Source organism: Oxyura jamaicensis, chromosome 3 (genome assembly GCF_011077185.1).
Source record: "Oxyura jamaicensis isolate SHBP4307 breed ruddy duck chromosome 3, BPBGC_Ojam_1.0, whole genome shotgun sequence".
Lineage (NCBI taxonomy): Eukaryota > Metazoa > Chordata > Aves > Anseriformes > Anatidae > Oxyura > Oxyura jamaicensis.
This window is the reverse complement of record NC_048895.1, coordinates 55,283,150-55,295,983: the sequence shown is the minus strand read 5'-3', so window position 1 is coordinate 55,295,983 and position 12,834 is coordinate 55,283,150. Positions and strand designations below refer to the sequence as shown.

The 12,834-nt window shown below is 41.5% G+C and overlaps 1 protein-coding gene across 2 annotated transcripts in view; it reads left to right on the top strand.

Moving 5' to 3' along the window:
* EZR (ezrin) overlaps positions 1-12,834 on the top strand; it is a 37,967-nt gene that overhangs the window by 17,725 nt on the left and 7,408 nt on the right. The window contains exons 3-7 of one of the 2 annotated variants that reach the window (XM_035321895.1): positions 3,708-3,803; positions 4,984-5,258; positions 6,092-6,175; positions 6,796-6,942; positions 10,440-10,536. In XM_035321895.1, coding sequence (XP_035177786.1) covers positions 3,708-3,803; positions 4,984-5,258; positions 6,092-6,175; positions 6,796-6,942; positions 10,440-10,536 — 699 coding nt within the window. The remainder of the gene's footprint in view (positions 1-3,707; positions 3,804-4,983; positions 5,259-6,091; positions 6,176-6,795; positions 6,943-10,439; positions 10,537-12,834) is intronic. The other variant, XM_035321896.1, reaches the window with a different exon arrangement.

The following is a 12,834-nucleotide window of genomic DNA, read 5'->3' as shown; positions in this document are numbered from 1 at the left end:
TTACTAGTCCTGTGACTGCATTAACAATATACAGGTCTGTTTAGAGATGCACCTACCAAAGGTCAGATAAAGACAACTAAACTAAACAAAGAGTGCTTTGTGGAACTTTGTTAGTCCTATGTACCTTGCCCTTATAAAACTGATTTAAGATCTGGATTTCAGTAGAAAAAATCAACTACATCTGGAATTCAAAAAAGAAAACAAAAAAATAAAGAGCTTGTTTCTAAATATTGCTGCCAAAACTGAAAACTAAGTTGATCTATGCAGACTTGTGAATACTTAGACCTATTGTTCATAAAGCATTGCAGCAATTAGTTTGCACTTCTCCCCTTGTCCCCTGCTAGCCTTGATAGCAAAGGGTGGTTGAGCTTTAACTCAAGTAGGTGAAGCTGGCTAAACAACATTCATTCCTTGCAAGTTTTTCTTGGTAGTTTCTCATTTCAGTGACTTAGCTAGAACTTGTTAAGTATGACGGCAATTGCACAGATTGCAGTAAGAAGTACTCCTCTCCACCCACCAACCCTCACCCCCCCCCCCCAAAAAAAAAAAAAAAGTTATTTCTTTATTTCTTGGAGTGAAAGGAGGAAACTAAATTATAATCGTTGAGAAACTTTGCAGTATGCAATAGAGTACTACAAATTCTTTGTTTAGCACTAGTTCTAAGTAAGTTATTTTCGTTATCACTGATGTGGGATAAACTTCAAGTATTCAGTGGAAATTTGGTGAAGTGCATCTGAAACACGTGTGTTTTTATGGAACCAGCATTTAGTGTTTGACTTTCTATTGCCTGCTGACTACCATTGTGTTTGGGTAACTTCCTCCCCACACCCGTTTTGGGTTAGCATGACTCCCCCTCATCTCCCTCTCTCTGACAGTACAACAATCCACGTGTCTAAAAGCTAGGTGCTCAAAAGCAATGCCTAGACCAGAGAGTATAAATATGTCCTATATTCCTGATGACAAAGATTCAACAACGTGAGCTTTTTGCCCGCATATTTGTTATACAGGCAGGATTCTTTAGATCCAAGATACTTCTAGTCTGCTGTCTAGGTAGTTCTGAACTTGTGAAGATTGTGCTTGTTGTAGTACTTGGTGTGCTCTGGGAGGGAAAATCACCTCACGAAGACTTGTTCCTGTTGTCCTGTAGCTGGGATTTTAAAAAGTGTGATTGGAAAGTTACCAGTGCCCTTTACCTTGTTGGGGTGTATTTGTGCACATCAAGAGGAGATAGACTGGTATAACGGCAGCACAGACTTCAGCAGCTAAAGACTGTTTAACTTCAACTGTTCTGACAACCCCTCTTCCCTTCTGCTGTGCACGTCGTTTACTGGGCCCTGATCTTGGAGGTGGAATTTGCACCCAGTTAAAGCCTATGGAGGCAACAGGTTTTCCATGGAAAGAGGAGTGGCCCAACTTGAAACACAGAACCACTGAGGGGGGGAAAGGGTATTGAAGAAGTGCTGTCCTTAAAAACCACAAGATTATTTCTTGGCCTGGCTGTCAACTAACAGAATTACTCAGGCAGTGCCCTTGTGCTTTATTAGCTTTGCTATCTTAAATGTATGCTGCTTGTAAGGCAGATCATAACTCTCTTTTAACAGAAGGGGAAAATAGTGAAGCCTCTGAATACTGACTTCATTCCGTTCAAGCCACAGCTAAATCTGTGGTGTTCTGAGAACCCATGTAGTAGTCTCTGGAGCTGGCTTGAGTACATCCCCTTGGCTGGTCCTGGCAGTTCTGCACCTTTCTGGCAACAAGGGGAAGAAAATCCAGTGGAGGGAAGAGTGCCACTAGCAGTTTCAGAAGTGTACTGAGGTAGCCAGTGCCTGATGTGCCAGCACAAGTATGCCAAGTGCTATGGCCCATCAGCTAATTTAGTTTCTTAAAGCAATTGCACTATTCCTTCTGAGGAGATAATCTGATCAAGAGCATCAAATGACTGAGAATTGAAAGGCCTCATTAAATGAGAACTTGCCAGTCTCTGTTGAGTGAACGTGCCTTAAGCTCCAGCCACAGTTTTGAGATTTTGTCAGTTTGGGTAGAATGGGGAGGTTCAAGATGTGCTCCTCTGTGCATTTTTGTGGATAACCTCCTCTCCTCCCCCCAGTTATCTTGAATCTAAGAAACACTTTGGTTCTTATTTTTTTTGTTTAACTACAGAGGAAGCTTTACAAACCTGTTTCCCAGAATACAGGCTAAAACAGTCTCATCTTTGTTCTTGGTATTTGACCCCAAGTGGTGAAATTGAAGTTGAGTGTAATGCTTTTTGTTTCCTTGCCTTTATGATTTGGGAAGAACTTGAGGGGTCATAGCTTCTGTAAGCTTTCCAGCTGTCTTGTTTTATAGAGGAGTATTTTTTTCTTTGTAAGAGATACAGAGAGATAATGACCTGATAACTGCTTGATTTGTGCAACTCTTCATTTTAACATGTTGCAACACTATTTTTGTGCAGTGGGGTCCATCGCACTCAACATACCCTTGCAACTCCTTTTTTTTTTTTTTTTGACAGATTTGTGGGGTTTGGGAGGGTCATTTTTGTTTGTTTTTAACACAAACTCTAGTTCACTGTAGCTAGTTGCTTATAGAAAGAAAGTAGAATGTATAAATCATAGCCTGCTGAAAACAGCCCAGTGCACAGCTAGGAAGGTACTCCATTTCCTCAGCTAGTAGGCACAGATCTTTGTAGCCTTGAAAGGGGTGTTTGCTTAATGATGTTTTTCATATTAATGTCTATGCAATTTTCTTGGTCTGCTTATATCACTGAACCTTGTATGTTACCTGTTAATTAAAAAATGGCATATAAACAGCAATTCTCAGAGTGCTAGCCAGCATGGTGCATTTTTCCCCACTTTCCCCATGTCCCTTACCAACCCCAGGAAGCCCTTGCGTACAGACTGCTGGCTTCTAGCTTAATGAAAACTAGAGCAAAAACTAAGTATCCGCAAATCATTGTCTTGAGCTGTGGAACAAAGTGCTTGCACTGCTCAAAGAGCGTGCAGTTAGCACGGAAAGTTTGTTCCAGTAAGTCTGCTCTCTGGCCATAGTGTCTCCAGCAATACTACACATAGGGAGGGTGAAGCAGAGCCTTGAGATTTTAGTCCATGTAACAACATCGTTGGGTTTGTCTTGTTTCCCTAAGTTGCAAAGTATTTTTTTAAAAAAAACAAACAAACAAAAACCTCTTGCTTTCCACTCAGTTCAGCTCCCTGTGGTGATGCCCACATCACTGTGTGAGGGGCTACTTTGCAAATAACATCAGGGAAATAATCCAGATGTGTGTAGTGGATCTTCCCATGGCTCTGTCTAGGGCATGGCTTTGCAGTCAGGTGAGCTGCCAGCAAACTACTGAGGAATAATAAGCGAGAATAGGAGGAGGTAGGGGACTTGTAAACTATCTTTACTGAGGAAAAGGAACTTGTCTAAACAGGGCTATTTTCACTAGTAAATGTACAATCCAGTCAACAAGGGTGTTTCTGGATCTTTTATCTGGTTGGTATTTACAATATATGAATATAGCTGATGACATTGCTATCTTCTAAGGCAATGGTGTATTTTTGTTGACAAGATGAAGTGAAGAGATGCAAGATGAGTATGTTTAGGCTGTTGCCTGCAGCTTCAGTGGTTGTGGGACTTCAGAGGATGCCTGGGCAAGAAGTACAGGTAAACTGATCCCCGCAATAACTTTTTTTTTTCCTTTTCTGTTATAGGTGGTTAAAACAATAGGTTTGCGAGAAGTGTGGTACTTTGGTCTTCAATATGTGGATAACAAGGGATTCCAGACTTGGCTGAAGCTAGATAAAAAGGTAATTGCTGAATAAAGGTTAAAGCTTACACGATTCCTGATGTGTTATTGGCTGTGACTTCATAAACCTTGTACTTGTTTATTGTTCTTTAATATGCATAATTTAAGGATTATTTCTGGAGAGAACTTTGTGACCTCTGTGGGAACTGTTTGTGTGAGGTGTGGCATGGTGGAGGCTTGCTCTTCTCTCTGTGTGAGTGGTGGAAAGCTTTATCGTTCTTGTCATAATGTGCAGCAGCAGCTTGATGCTGTCCCTTACTGTGCAGAAACAGCTAGCTTTGTGTCTGGAGGAACGTGATGACTAATAACAGTTTTAATCTCTGTGCAGAATTGATTGCTTCACTGATCCAAAAGATAGGTTAATACAAGGCTGGGCAGTTGTAACATGGAGCTCAGATGCCTCTAATGTGCTGTTGTTCATGAACTTCCAATTCTTATGAGGATACAAACTGTTTTTCCTGATGGGGCAGCCAGTGACTTACCTGTAAGAGGGCTGTTTTGTCAAACACATACAATACTAGATGGGTTTGCCATCTGATGCAACTTGGCAAATCCTGCGTTTTTTCTGTGACCAAGGTTTGCTGTACAAGCGAAATTTTTCTGACTTAGTTGGAAAACACAATGCATCTTCCCTGGGTTCTCATACAAGTGAACAGCTGGAATTAAGGAATGATAGCAATTAGCTGTCAGACACTTGGTTGATGTAAAGCTGTGGGAGGCCTGTGTGCTGTAGCCTTGGAATCTTTTTCCTAGGGTGCAAAGGCCATTGCACTTTATCTCATGCCAACTAGTACAGCTAGCAGGAGGTACACTGAGCAGAGTGTAGCTGTTTCACTCTGAAGTGATGCCTCTTTGTCTCAGTGAGAGAAAAGATAAGGTAGGGAGTATGACTGTACCTCTCTTTTTAGAGACTGACTTCTTAAATAATTAATGTAGTGCTGGTGTGTGTTTAGCCCAAGCTCTGCAGGGAGCTTTGTGCCTCTAGATGAATGAAGGTGAAAGTGCTCCTGTGTGTGCTTGAGAGCTCTCACTGTAGAGTGTGGGCCCAGATTACTGCAGAAACACAGTTTTGAAAACAGATGCCTTTAAAGGCAAATGCCCTAAATCCCTTTTCCTGTGTAAAAGCAGTTTATTCTATTGTTTACAACCCTGCTTAGTTGTGGTGTCACCTATGTCCTCAGGTGTCTGCTCAAGAAATCAGAAAGGAGAATCCTCTCCAGTTCAAGTTCCGTGCCAAGTTCTTCCCAGAAGATGTGTCTGAAGAGCTGATACAGGACATCACGCAGAAGCTCTTCTTTCTGCAGGTGAAGGAAGGGATCCTCAGTGATGAGATCTACTGTCCTCCTGAAACAGCAGTTCTTCTTGGCTCTTATGCTGTGCAGGCCAAGTTTGGAGATTACAACAAAGAAGTGCACAAGCCTGGATACCTCAATTCAGAGCGTCTCATCCCCCAAAGGTAAAAGGAGTTGGTTGACTCAGTGTCCCTTTAATAATAAAAAAGTCAAGGGTTTGTATTCTAGTTATACAGGGTTTCACTGAAAACTTTTTTTTTGAGCTGTATGCACGTGGTATTTATCCTCCTTTATTTCTATCTGTTATGTTGAGAATACATTTTTGTGCTGTCTCTTCAGCGTTGGTTAGGAAGAGGTAGTTGGGTGAGCTCAGGAGAGGAAATACACTTCAGAGTTCATCTTTTCTTTCCTCAACAGTGCTGCTGTGCTGGTAACTGACAGTGTGTATGTCTCCTCTTTAAGAAGGAAGGAGCAGGCAGCAGTTATGAATGTTATCTCTGGAGAAGATTGGGTTGCATGTTCTTAATCAAAATGTACAGTCAAAAAATACAGTATCTGAAAAGTGTGTTATGAGGCTAGATGGACAGTCCATCCCCACCCAGGAGAAGTGTATGTTATAAGACAAGTGTCATAACCTCATGATGGCACTCGGTGTTATTCCCGGAATTAAACACCACACCTACTTTAGCTTTGCTGTAACCCTCTGGTGTCTGCAGCATGCATGTGATTCTTCTTACAATATTCTGCTTTACCTCTCTTCTTACAATATTCTGCTTTACCTCTCTCATGTCTCTGGGCAGCGACCAGAAAGGCTTCACAGAGAATGAAGCTGTTTTTTGTTCATTCTGAATGGCTCTGCTTCACAGAGTACATCTTTGGGTAGGCTCTTTCTCTTAGTTTCAGTAAGACTTCATGGGTGGGTCTATAGCAAAGAAAGGCATTGATAGATATAGCAGAACACAGTCTAATCTTGCTGATATCTCTTGCCATGTGTTAGGGTGATGGATCAGCATAAACTCTCCAGAGACCAGTGGGAAGAACGGATCCAGGTTTGGCATGCTGAACACAGTGGTATGCTCAAGTAAGTGTTTCATATTGGTCACTTTGCTGATCAGTTCACTTAAGCTTGCAGTTCTACAACATGCTTTTGTAATAGACTCCAAGAGCCACATGTGGGGAACTTCTGGTGTGTATTTTCTAGTCTACCATTGAAGCAAATGGTAAAAGTCAGTACGATTTCCACACTGGTGCTGAGAACAGTCTCTTAGATAGCTTTCTGAAAAATCTGGCACCTAAGTACAACGCATCAGTGATGACTGGATAAAAGTAAAGGTGTGCCTCTAACCTTAAGTTCACTGAAGCATTTGCATTGGCAGATGGGGAAAGTTCAGGTACCGTACCTTTCCCACTAATGGTGTCTTGAGACAAGGATAAATGCTTGAAGAGATGAAAGTTGCCAACTTCCTGTTGAAATACTAGGGCTTGGCAAATGGAAGTAGAGTGAATGTGTGTGAACAGAGGTGTAAAGTAACTCCTGAAGTGAATCCCAAATGCTGAATGTTCAGTTTTAACTTCTGCATTTGTGTTAGTTTAGGAAAAGTTGCTTCCTTTTTTTTTTTTTTTTCTCCTGAAGGCTTTTTCTTTCCAAGATAGCTTTTTATTTATCTGACTAACATCTGCTCTCCTTCTTGCCTCAACTAGAGAGAAAGCCATGCTGGAATACTTGAAGATTGCTCAAGACCTGGAGATGTATGGAATCAACTACTTTGAAATCAAGAATAAGAAAGGAACTGACCTCTGGCTGGGAGTTGATGCCTTGGGGCTCAACATCTATGAAAAGGATGACAAGTAAGGATTTTGTTTTCACCTCTGATCTACTGGAGCGAGGGCTTGTTTGGGAACCAAAGAGCATTTCTCATTTTACACGACCAGGGCAAAGTTTAGAACTTGCTTGTTGTCCAGTAGGAGGTGAAACTGTGCTAGGAAACAAGCACTTTGTTTCACTTACGCTTTCATGACTTTCCTGATCTTTGTAGCTTGATCTGCTAATAGAAGAACAGATGTCAGTTGTAAAATGTCATCTAGTAAAGCAAGTGCAGTTAGAGACCTGAACACCAAGATAAGGAGTTGACCAAGCTTTTCCTTCAGTCAGGTATGCCAGCAGTGAATACAACTTGAGAACCTAGATAGGCTAATGTACCTGCAAAGTGTTAGGATTAAGGCCATTCCTATTCTGAAGTTAATGATATACACGTGTACAACTGTCTGTTCTTGAAAAAGGTAATGGGGTGGACATGAAACCAAAGCCAGGTAATACCCAGAATCCAGGGAGGAGTTGACCATAAACCAGAGAACGAAATGAGGTCTTGCTGAACTACACATAATTTTAGTCAACCTTTCTTTTAAAGACAGAACCCTTCTGTTATATCCATTAGTAATTGGATAGTAGGTGGGAAATAATAGACTACATCTATAAATAAACATAAAAGAAAGGTGAGAGCAGCTGTATCTAAGCCTACAAGTCATTTCTAATACTCCATGGCTTGAAGGGAACTGAAAATACTCTTCTTTATTTAAAAGAAGGGTTTCGGTCTGGATTGTGTGCTTTTCTTTTTTTTTTAGTGTTCCAAGTCTCGGTATCATCTCATAAGTCTGTAACAGTCTGTTATTGTAATACAGAGGGGATTTCACCTGCTGTGTTTGCTTGCCTCCAAAAAGCTTTGAATGCAACGTAAATATTAATTGGAACTTTCTGGAGCTTCTGTTAAGAAGGCAAAGAGAAATGCAGACTTTTCTGCAATGCTAATGTGTGCTGTCACCTGGAAAACAAGGAGTGTCACTTGAAAGAAAAGTAGTTTCGCTCATGTAATACTTCATTCTTGAATGACTAGTTGTGCTGGGTAACCATGGTCTCTCAAACAGGTTTTTCGAGCCACAGAAGCAGACAGAATACAGCCCTCGACTGAAGAGCTATCAAGAGCGTTTGCAAAACAAATACAGTGCTGGAGTAAATGGCTTGTTTCTGCCATAACTCTTGCTAACTATGTAATTAAGTCTTTTGAGCAGATACAAGGACTAGAAAAATGATAGTGTGTACCCCACCTGTGGCTTGTACGTGCAAAATCTTGGGTCTGGGGCAAAGGTGGAAAAGCAAAGACTTCATTGTTGAAGTTCAACCTGAGGAAAATGAGACTGTGCTACAGGTGTGCGAGCCTCTGTACTTAGTGTATGCCAGTCTTCTGCTACAAGGTATTTTCAAGATCACTCTCTGCAGTAAGGAGGAGAATCTGCAATAAAACTCAGACAACTAAAATAGTTCGGTTAATTTCATACTGTATTATCTAGGGCTGAAACTCTTAAGGTACTTTGAAGAAGGCTGGAATAATTGCTTAACCTTAGCCTAATCAAATCATTTGTAGTATGGTTCTTACTTCATGTTACACAGACACACTACTGCATAATCTTGCAGTTGAGTTGAAGGTTAGGGAATAGTAAATTCTGAAGAGAGTATGCTTATTCTTGACTTCTGATTAAAACTAACCACATTATTTTAGCAACTTTCCATCTTTGTTAAGATGAGGCAAATTCATCCAAAATTACCAGCTTTTTTCCTTAACTGATGAGATCTATAGAAGGGATTCTTACAGAGCCTGAGTGATTCACCATGATGCTATATGCTGCTTTAAGTGCTAAACATTAAATAGTTATGCATTCAATGAATTTGCTAGAAATAATTGTCAGTACTTCAGTTTGCTAGAGACATAGACTGGGGGGAGAGGGGATGGTAGATAATAGCAGGAAGATTGTTGGTATTAGTATATAAGTATTTAAGACCTAACTCTTGATAATTATGTTCTCTAGAGATAGCAGTTATCCTCCCTTGATAAGGGAACAATAAAAGAATTACAATGTGACATTAAACATATACATGAAATATTTGGTTCGGACAGGGGGAGTTGAAGGAATTTATGTTCAAATACACAAGCCCTTGTAATATTTGAACTTGTTTTGGTTCTGTGCAGGTATGTAGAGTTGAAGTAGTAGAAGGGCTCAGAAGCACGTGATCTCATAACTTGATGCTTTTTATATGCAAGAGTGTAGAGAAATTTAAAAATGTAAAATTGCATCTTTAAGCTTCCCTAGTCATGGGAGATTTTAAGTACACCGACAGACCTGACCTCATAAGAGGCGAGGAAAAGGTGGGAGTCTGAAACTTGGCCTTTGCATTGTTGCGGTGGTTTCCAACAGAAGAGCCACGTGGCACAGCCTGTTGTAAGACCTGTGTGTAAAGTTCTGCTTTGTAACTAGTGGAATGGGCTTGAAAGAGCAGCTTGCATGGAAGGAAATAGCAGGGCTCTCTCTCCTACTAGCCTTATCTGTAATCTGTGGCAGGGAACATGAGACAAAATCTGCTTCTACCAACCGTGCTTATGCCTGCCCAGCACTTCAGCAGTGGGCATCATGGAGCTAGCCGTAACACAGCAGTGAAGAAACAGCCAGGTAGGCTTACATGCAGGGGATAGAGGATGATAGTGTCTGAGTTACTTTGGCTTATGCCTCCCATCATGTAACAGAAGCCTTCTGGAAATGCAGCGCATGCACCTCAACTCTGCATGCTGGGCGTTTTAGGGTCTGATTTCAAAGAAGTGAGCTTAAACCAAGTGTTTAAGAAAGCTGCATGTGTGGCTTCTGGCTGTTGAATCTGGACACCTCATAGACCCCATTCATCATGTGGTCTGTCAGAATAGATGTTAATTTTTGTGCTAAAATCATACTGAGTGTTATTTAACTCTGGAAGCCAGGAGGCCCAATGGTAGATGCTAAAGTGCATTGCCCCTGTCACTTGTTTGCATTGCCGAGGCTCTAGGGATCTAGTAAAGGCAAGGCTTTAAAAAGAGTGCTGTGTTGTGGAGGGTTTTTCCCTCTGCCCTTCCTGTGACAGATCTTTTGCTGAGTTGCTCCCTGAGTTGCTTCAGGCAACAGGATTCTGTTTAGCATAGGTACTCTCAACTGGGCTCTGCTAACCTGGATTTTGTTTGAGGGCCTGTGAGAGGATCTGGGGGGGGAGTAAGGAAGAGCTGGGGATGGTTCTTCAGTGCATCTGCTTCTGAAAGACAGGCCATGTAATGAAACCAGCCCCAATGCACAGACACTAGGTCAGTAGGGTGGCTGATCAAAATTGGGCATCTTTTGCTGCTCCCTATGGGGTTTTGTTTCATCTACCTCTCTCTCATTGCTTGGCAAGCTGTGTCAAGTGCTGCATCCCACTGAGTCTGTGTTTTAGAAGTAATGTGAGGGAAAAGAGTTGATTACAACATGTCTTAAAATATTTCTCTTTTTTCCAGACTGACTCCAAAGATTGGTTTCCCCTGGAGTGAAATCAGAAACATCTCCTTCAATGACAAGAAGTTTGTTATAAAACCGATTGACAAGAAGGCACCTGTAAGTATACTGAGAATGGATTGGATCAGCAGCTAATACTATTTTATTTCAAAACAAAGTCTTCTGTGGAGAGAAGAAAGCTGCAGATGTTCTAGATGCAAAATTGAGCATCAGTATTGAAGATGTGTTTAGAGATGTCAGTGTTTCTGTGCAGTTTAAGTAAAGGGCTTATGGCCATATCAAATATGGAGAAAGACAAGGATTTTACAGGTGCAGTCACCATTTTATCCTCTGACAAACTATGTTGACGTGCTTAAATCTGCGATTCTTTGCTAGTTTTGAGTCTTTTGTATAGCTGGATTATACTCTGAGACTACTCCTCCTCATTTCCTTCTGTGCATAGAAGCTGATGGGTAACATTTTGTTGTTGTTTAAGCTAAAAAGTCATGCAAATGTTACTGCAAAGCCACGTGTATACATATGGCTTTGCATTTAATGCACACTTTGGCCCTACAGAAATATTAGAAGTCAGTTAAGGATCTTGATGTTCATTAACTTATTTGAATACTAGGATAAGTAGTGAGAATATGGTGACTGTGAAGAACTTAAATGTAGCTACTCATGAATGTTACTTTTCAGTGTTTTCCCACCTATTTTCAGATATTTTAGTGAAGAAATTGTGACTTATTTTGAGCTGCTGAGAACTTGAAGTGGAATAACTGGTGTAGGTGGTTCTCATTCTGTCAGCCTTGTGAAACCATTGTAATGGTTGAGAAAGGCCTCCTCTCTTTCCCTTCCTCCACCCCCGTTCTTGGCCTTGGTGGATAAATACAGCCCTGAGAAATAATAAGTAGTTTGGCTTTGGTAAAGGGTGATGTCTTAAGAATCTCTCTAACAGGAAGAGATCCTCCCAGTAATCTGAATGATGCTAATGCAGTGTGCTGCAGGGCTGCTGGTGAGGCATCCTTTCCTGCAGTTGATAACCTGGGGCTTGGGGGGAGAGGGGCTCTTCTTGATGCTATTAGTGAGAAACAGCAAAATTCCACAGAGGTAGAAAGGTGTCTTCCCCAGGAATGCACTTCTCAGTAGAAGAGCCCCTTTGTCATTTTTGGACACGTTGTATACAGTACAAAATACTAATCTCCTGTTTATGGATCACAGCTTTCCTCCCACTCCCTAACAGTAAATCTGACTGAATTTGAACTGGAAGACTTGCAAGAGGCTGATACAGCAAGGTGTTAACATTGTAAACATCAATTATGTTCCTTTCTCTGTCTCAGTTGTCCTTTTCCCTATGGGTGGTGTTACATTTAAAACTACATAGGAAAGAAGAATTTCTATGGACACTAATTCTGAACAGACAGGAAGCTGTCTAGATCCTTTCATCTGCTTGCATCTCTTTTCAAAAAGTAATTTATAAATCAAAAATACTCAGTCTACCCTAGACGTGAGTTGGAAGCTCCCCTTTAAGTTGGAAGATTCTCCATGTCAGTGTTAAAATGGAGACTAATTCAACGGGTACCATTCTGTGGCACCTTGCCCAGAGCCAGCTTTTTAATTTTTAGGCCTATCTGCCCACATACCCCAGCACCTTTAGCACACTTCCAATATGTCAAGCTGCAGTGTTCCCGGTTGTGCTAGACCAGGGGGATGATGAGGAAGGGAGGGAGGTTCTTCTGTGTTTTTATGTGAATATCATTAAATGATGAATGCAGCCACCGTCTGCGCCCTCAGTATTTGCTTTCACTGGAAGCGAACCTAGCTTCGAGATAGGATCTGTTCCTCACAATGTACACAAACCATTTGTTTTTTAAATTACTTGTTAGGAATAGGAGGTCAGATGAGTAGCTTACAGTCTCAGCTAGCAGTATTAGACGTGTGCAGCTCAGAATGCCTCTGACAGGATTTGGGCACCGCACACCTTGCTGACAGCATTTTTGCAGTCAATATGTGAATAAGAAAAATACTTTGAAGAAAATGACTTTGTCAGCGAATTCATGCTCATCTTAACAGGACTTGGAGCATTTTTCATTGTTGTGACTTCTAGTTTTTCCAGACAAATTGTTTCTGAACTCGAGCAGTTAAAACTCGAGCAGTTAAAACTAGAGCAGATCCTCTTGGGAGTCATCATGCGGCACTTGAAGGGCAAGCAGGCGATCAGGCCCAGTCAGCATGGGTTTATGGAAGGCAGGTCCTGCTTGACGAACCTGATCTCCTTCTATGACAAAGTGTCGTGCTGGGTGGACGAGGGAAAGGCTGTGGATGTGGTCTGCCTTGACTTCAGCAAGGCTTTTGACACCGTCTCCCACTGCATTCTCCTCAAGAAACTGGCTGCTCTTGGCTTGGACTGGCGCACGC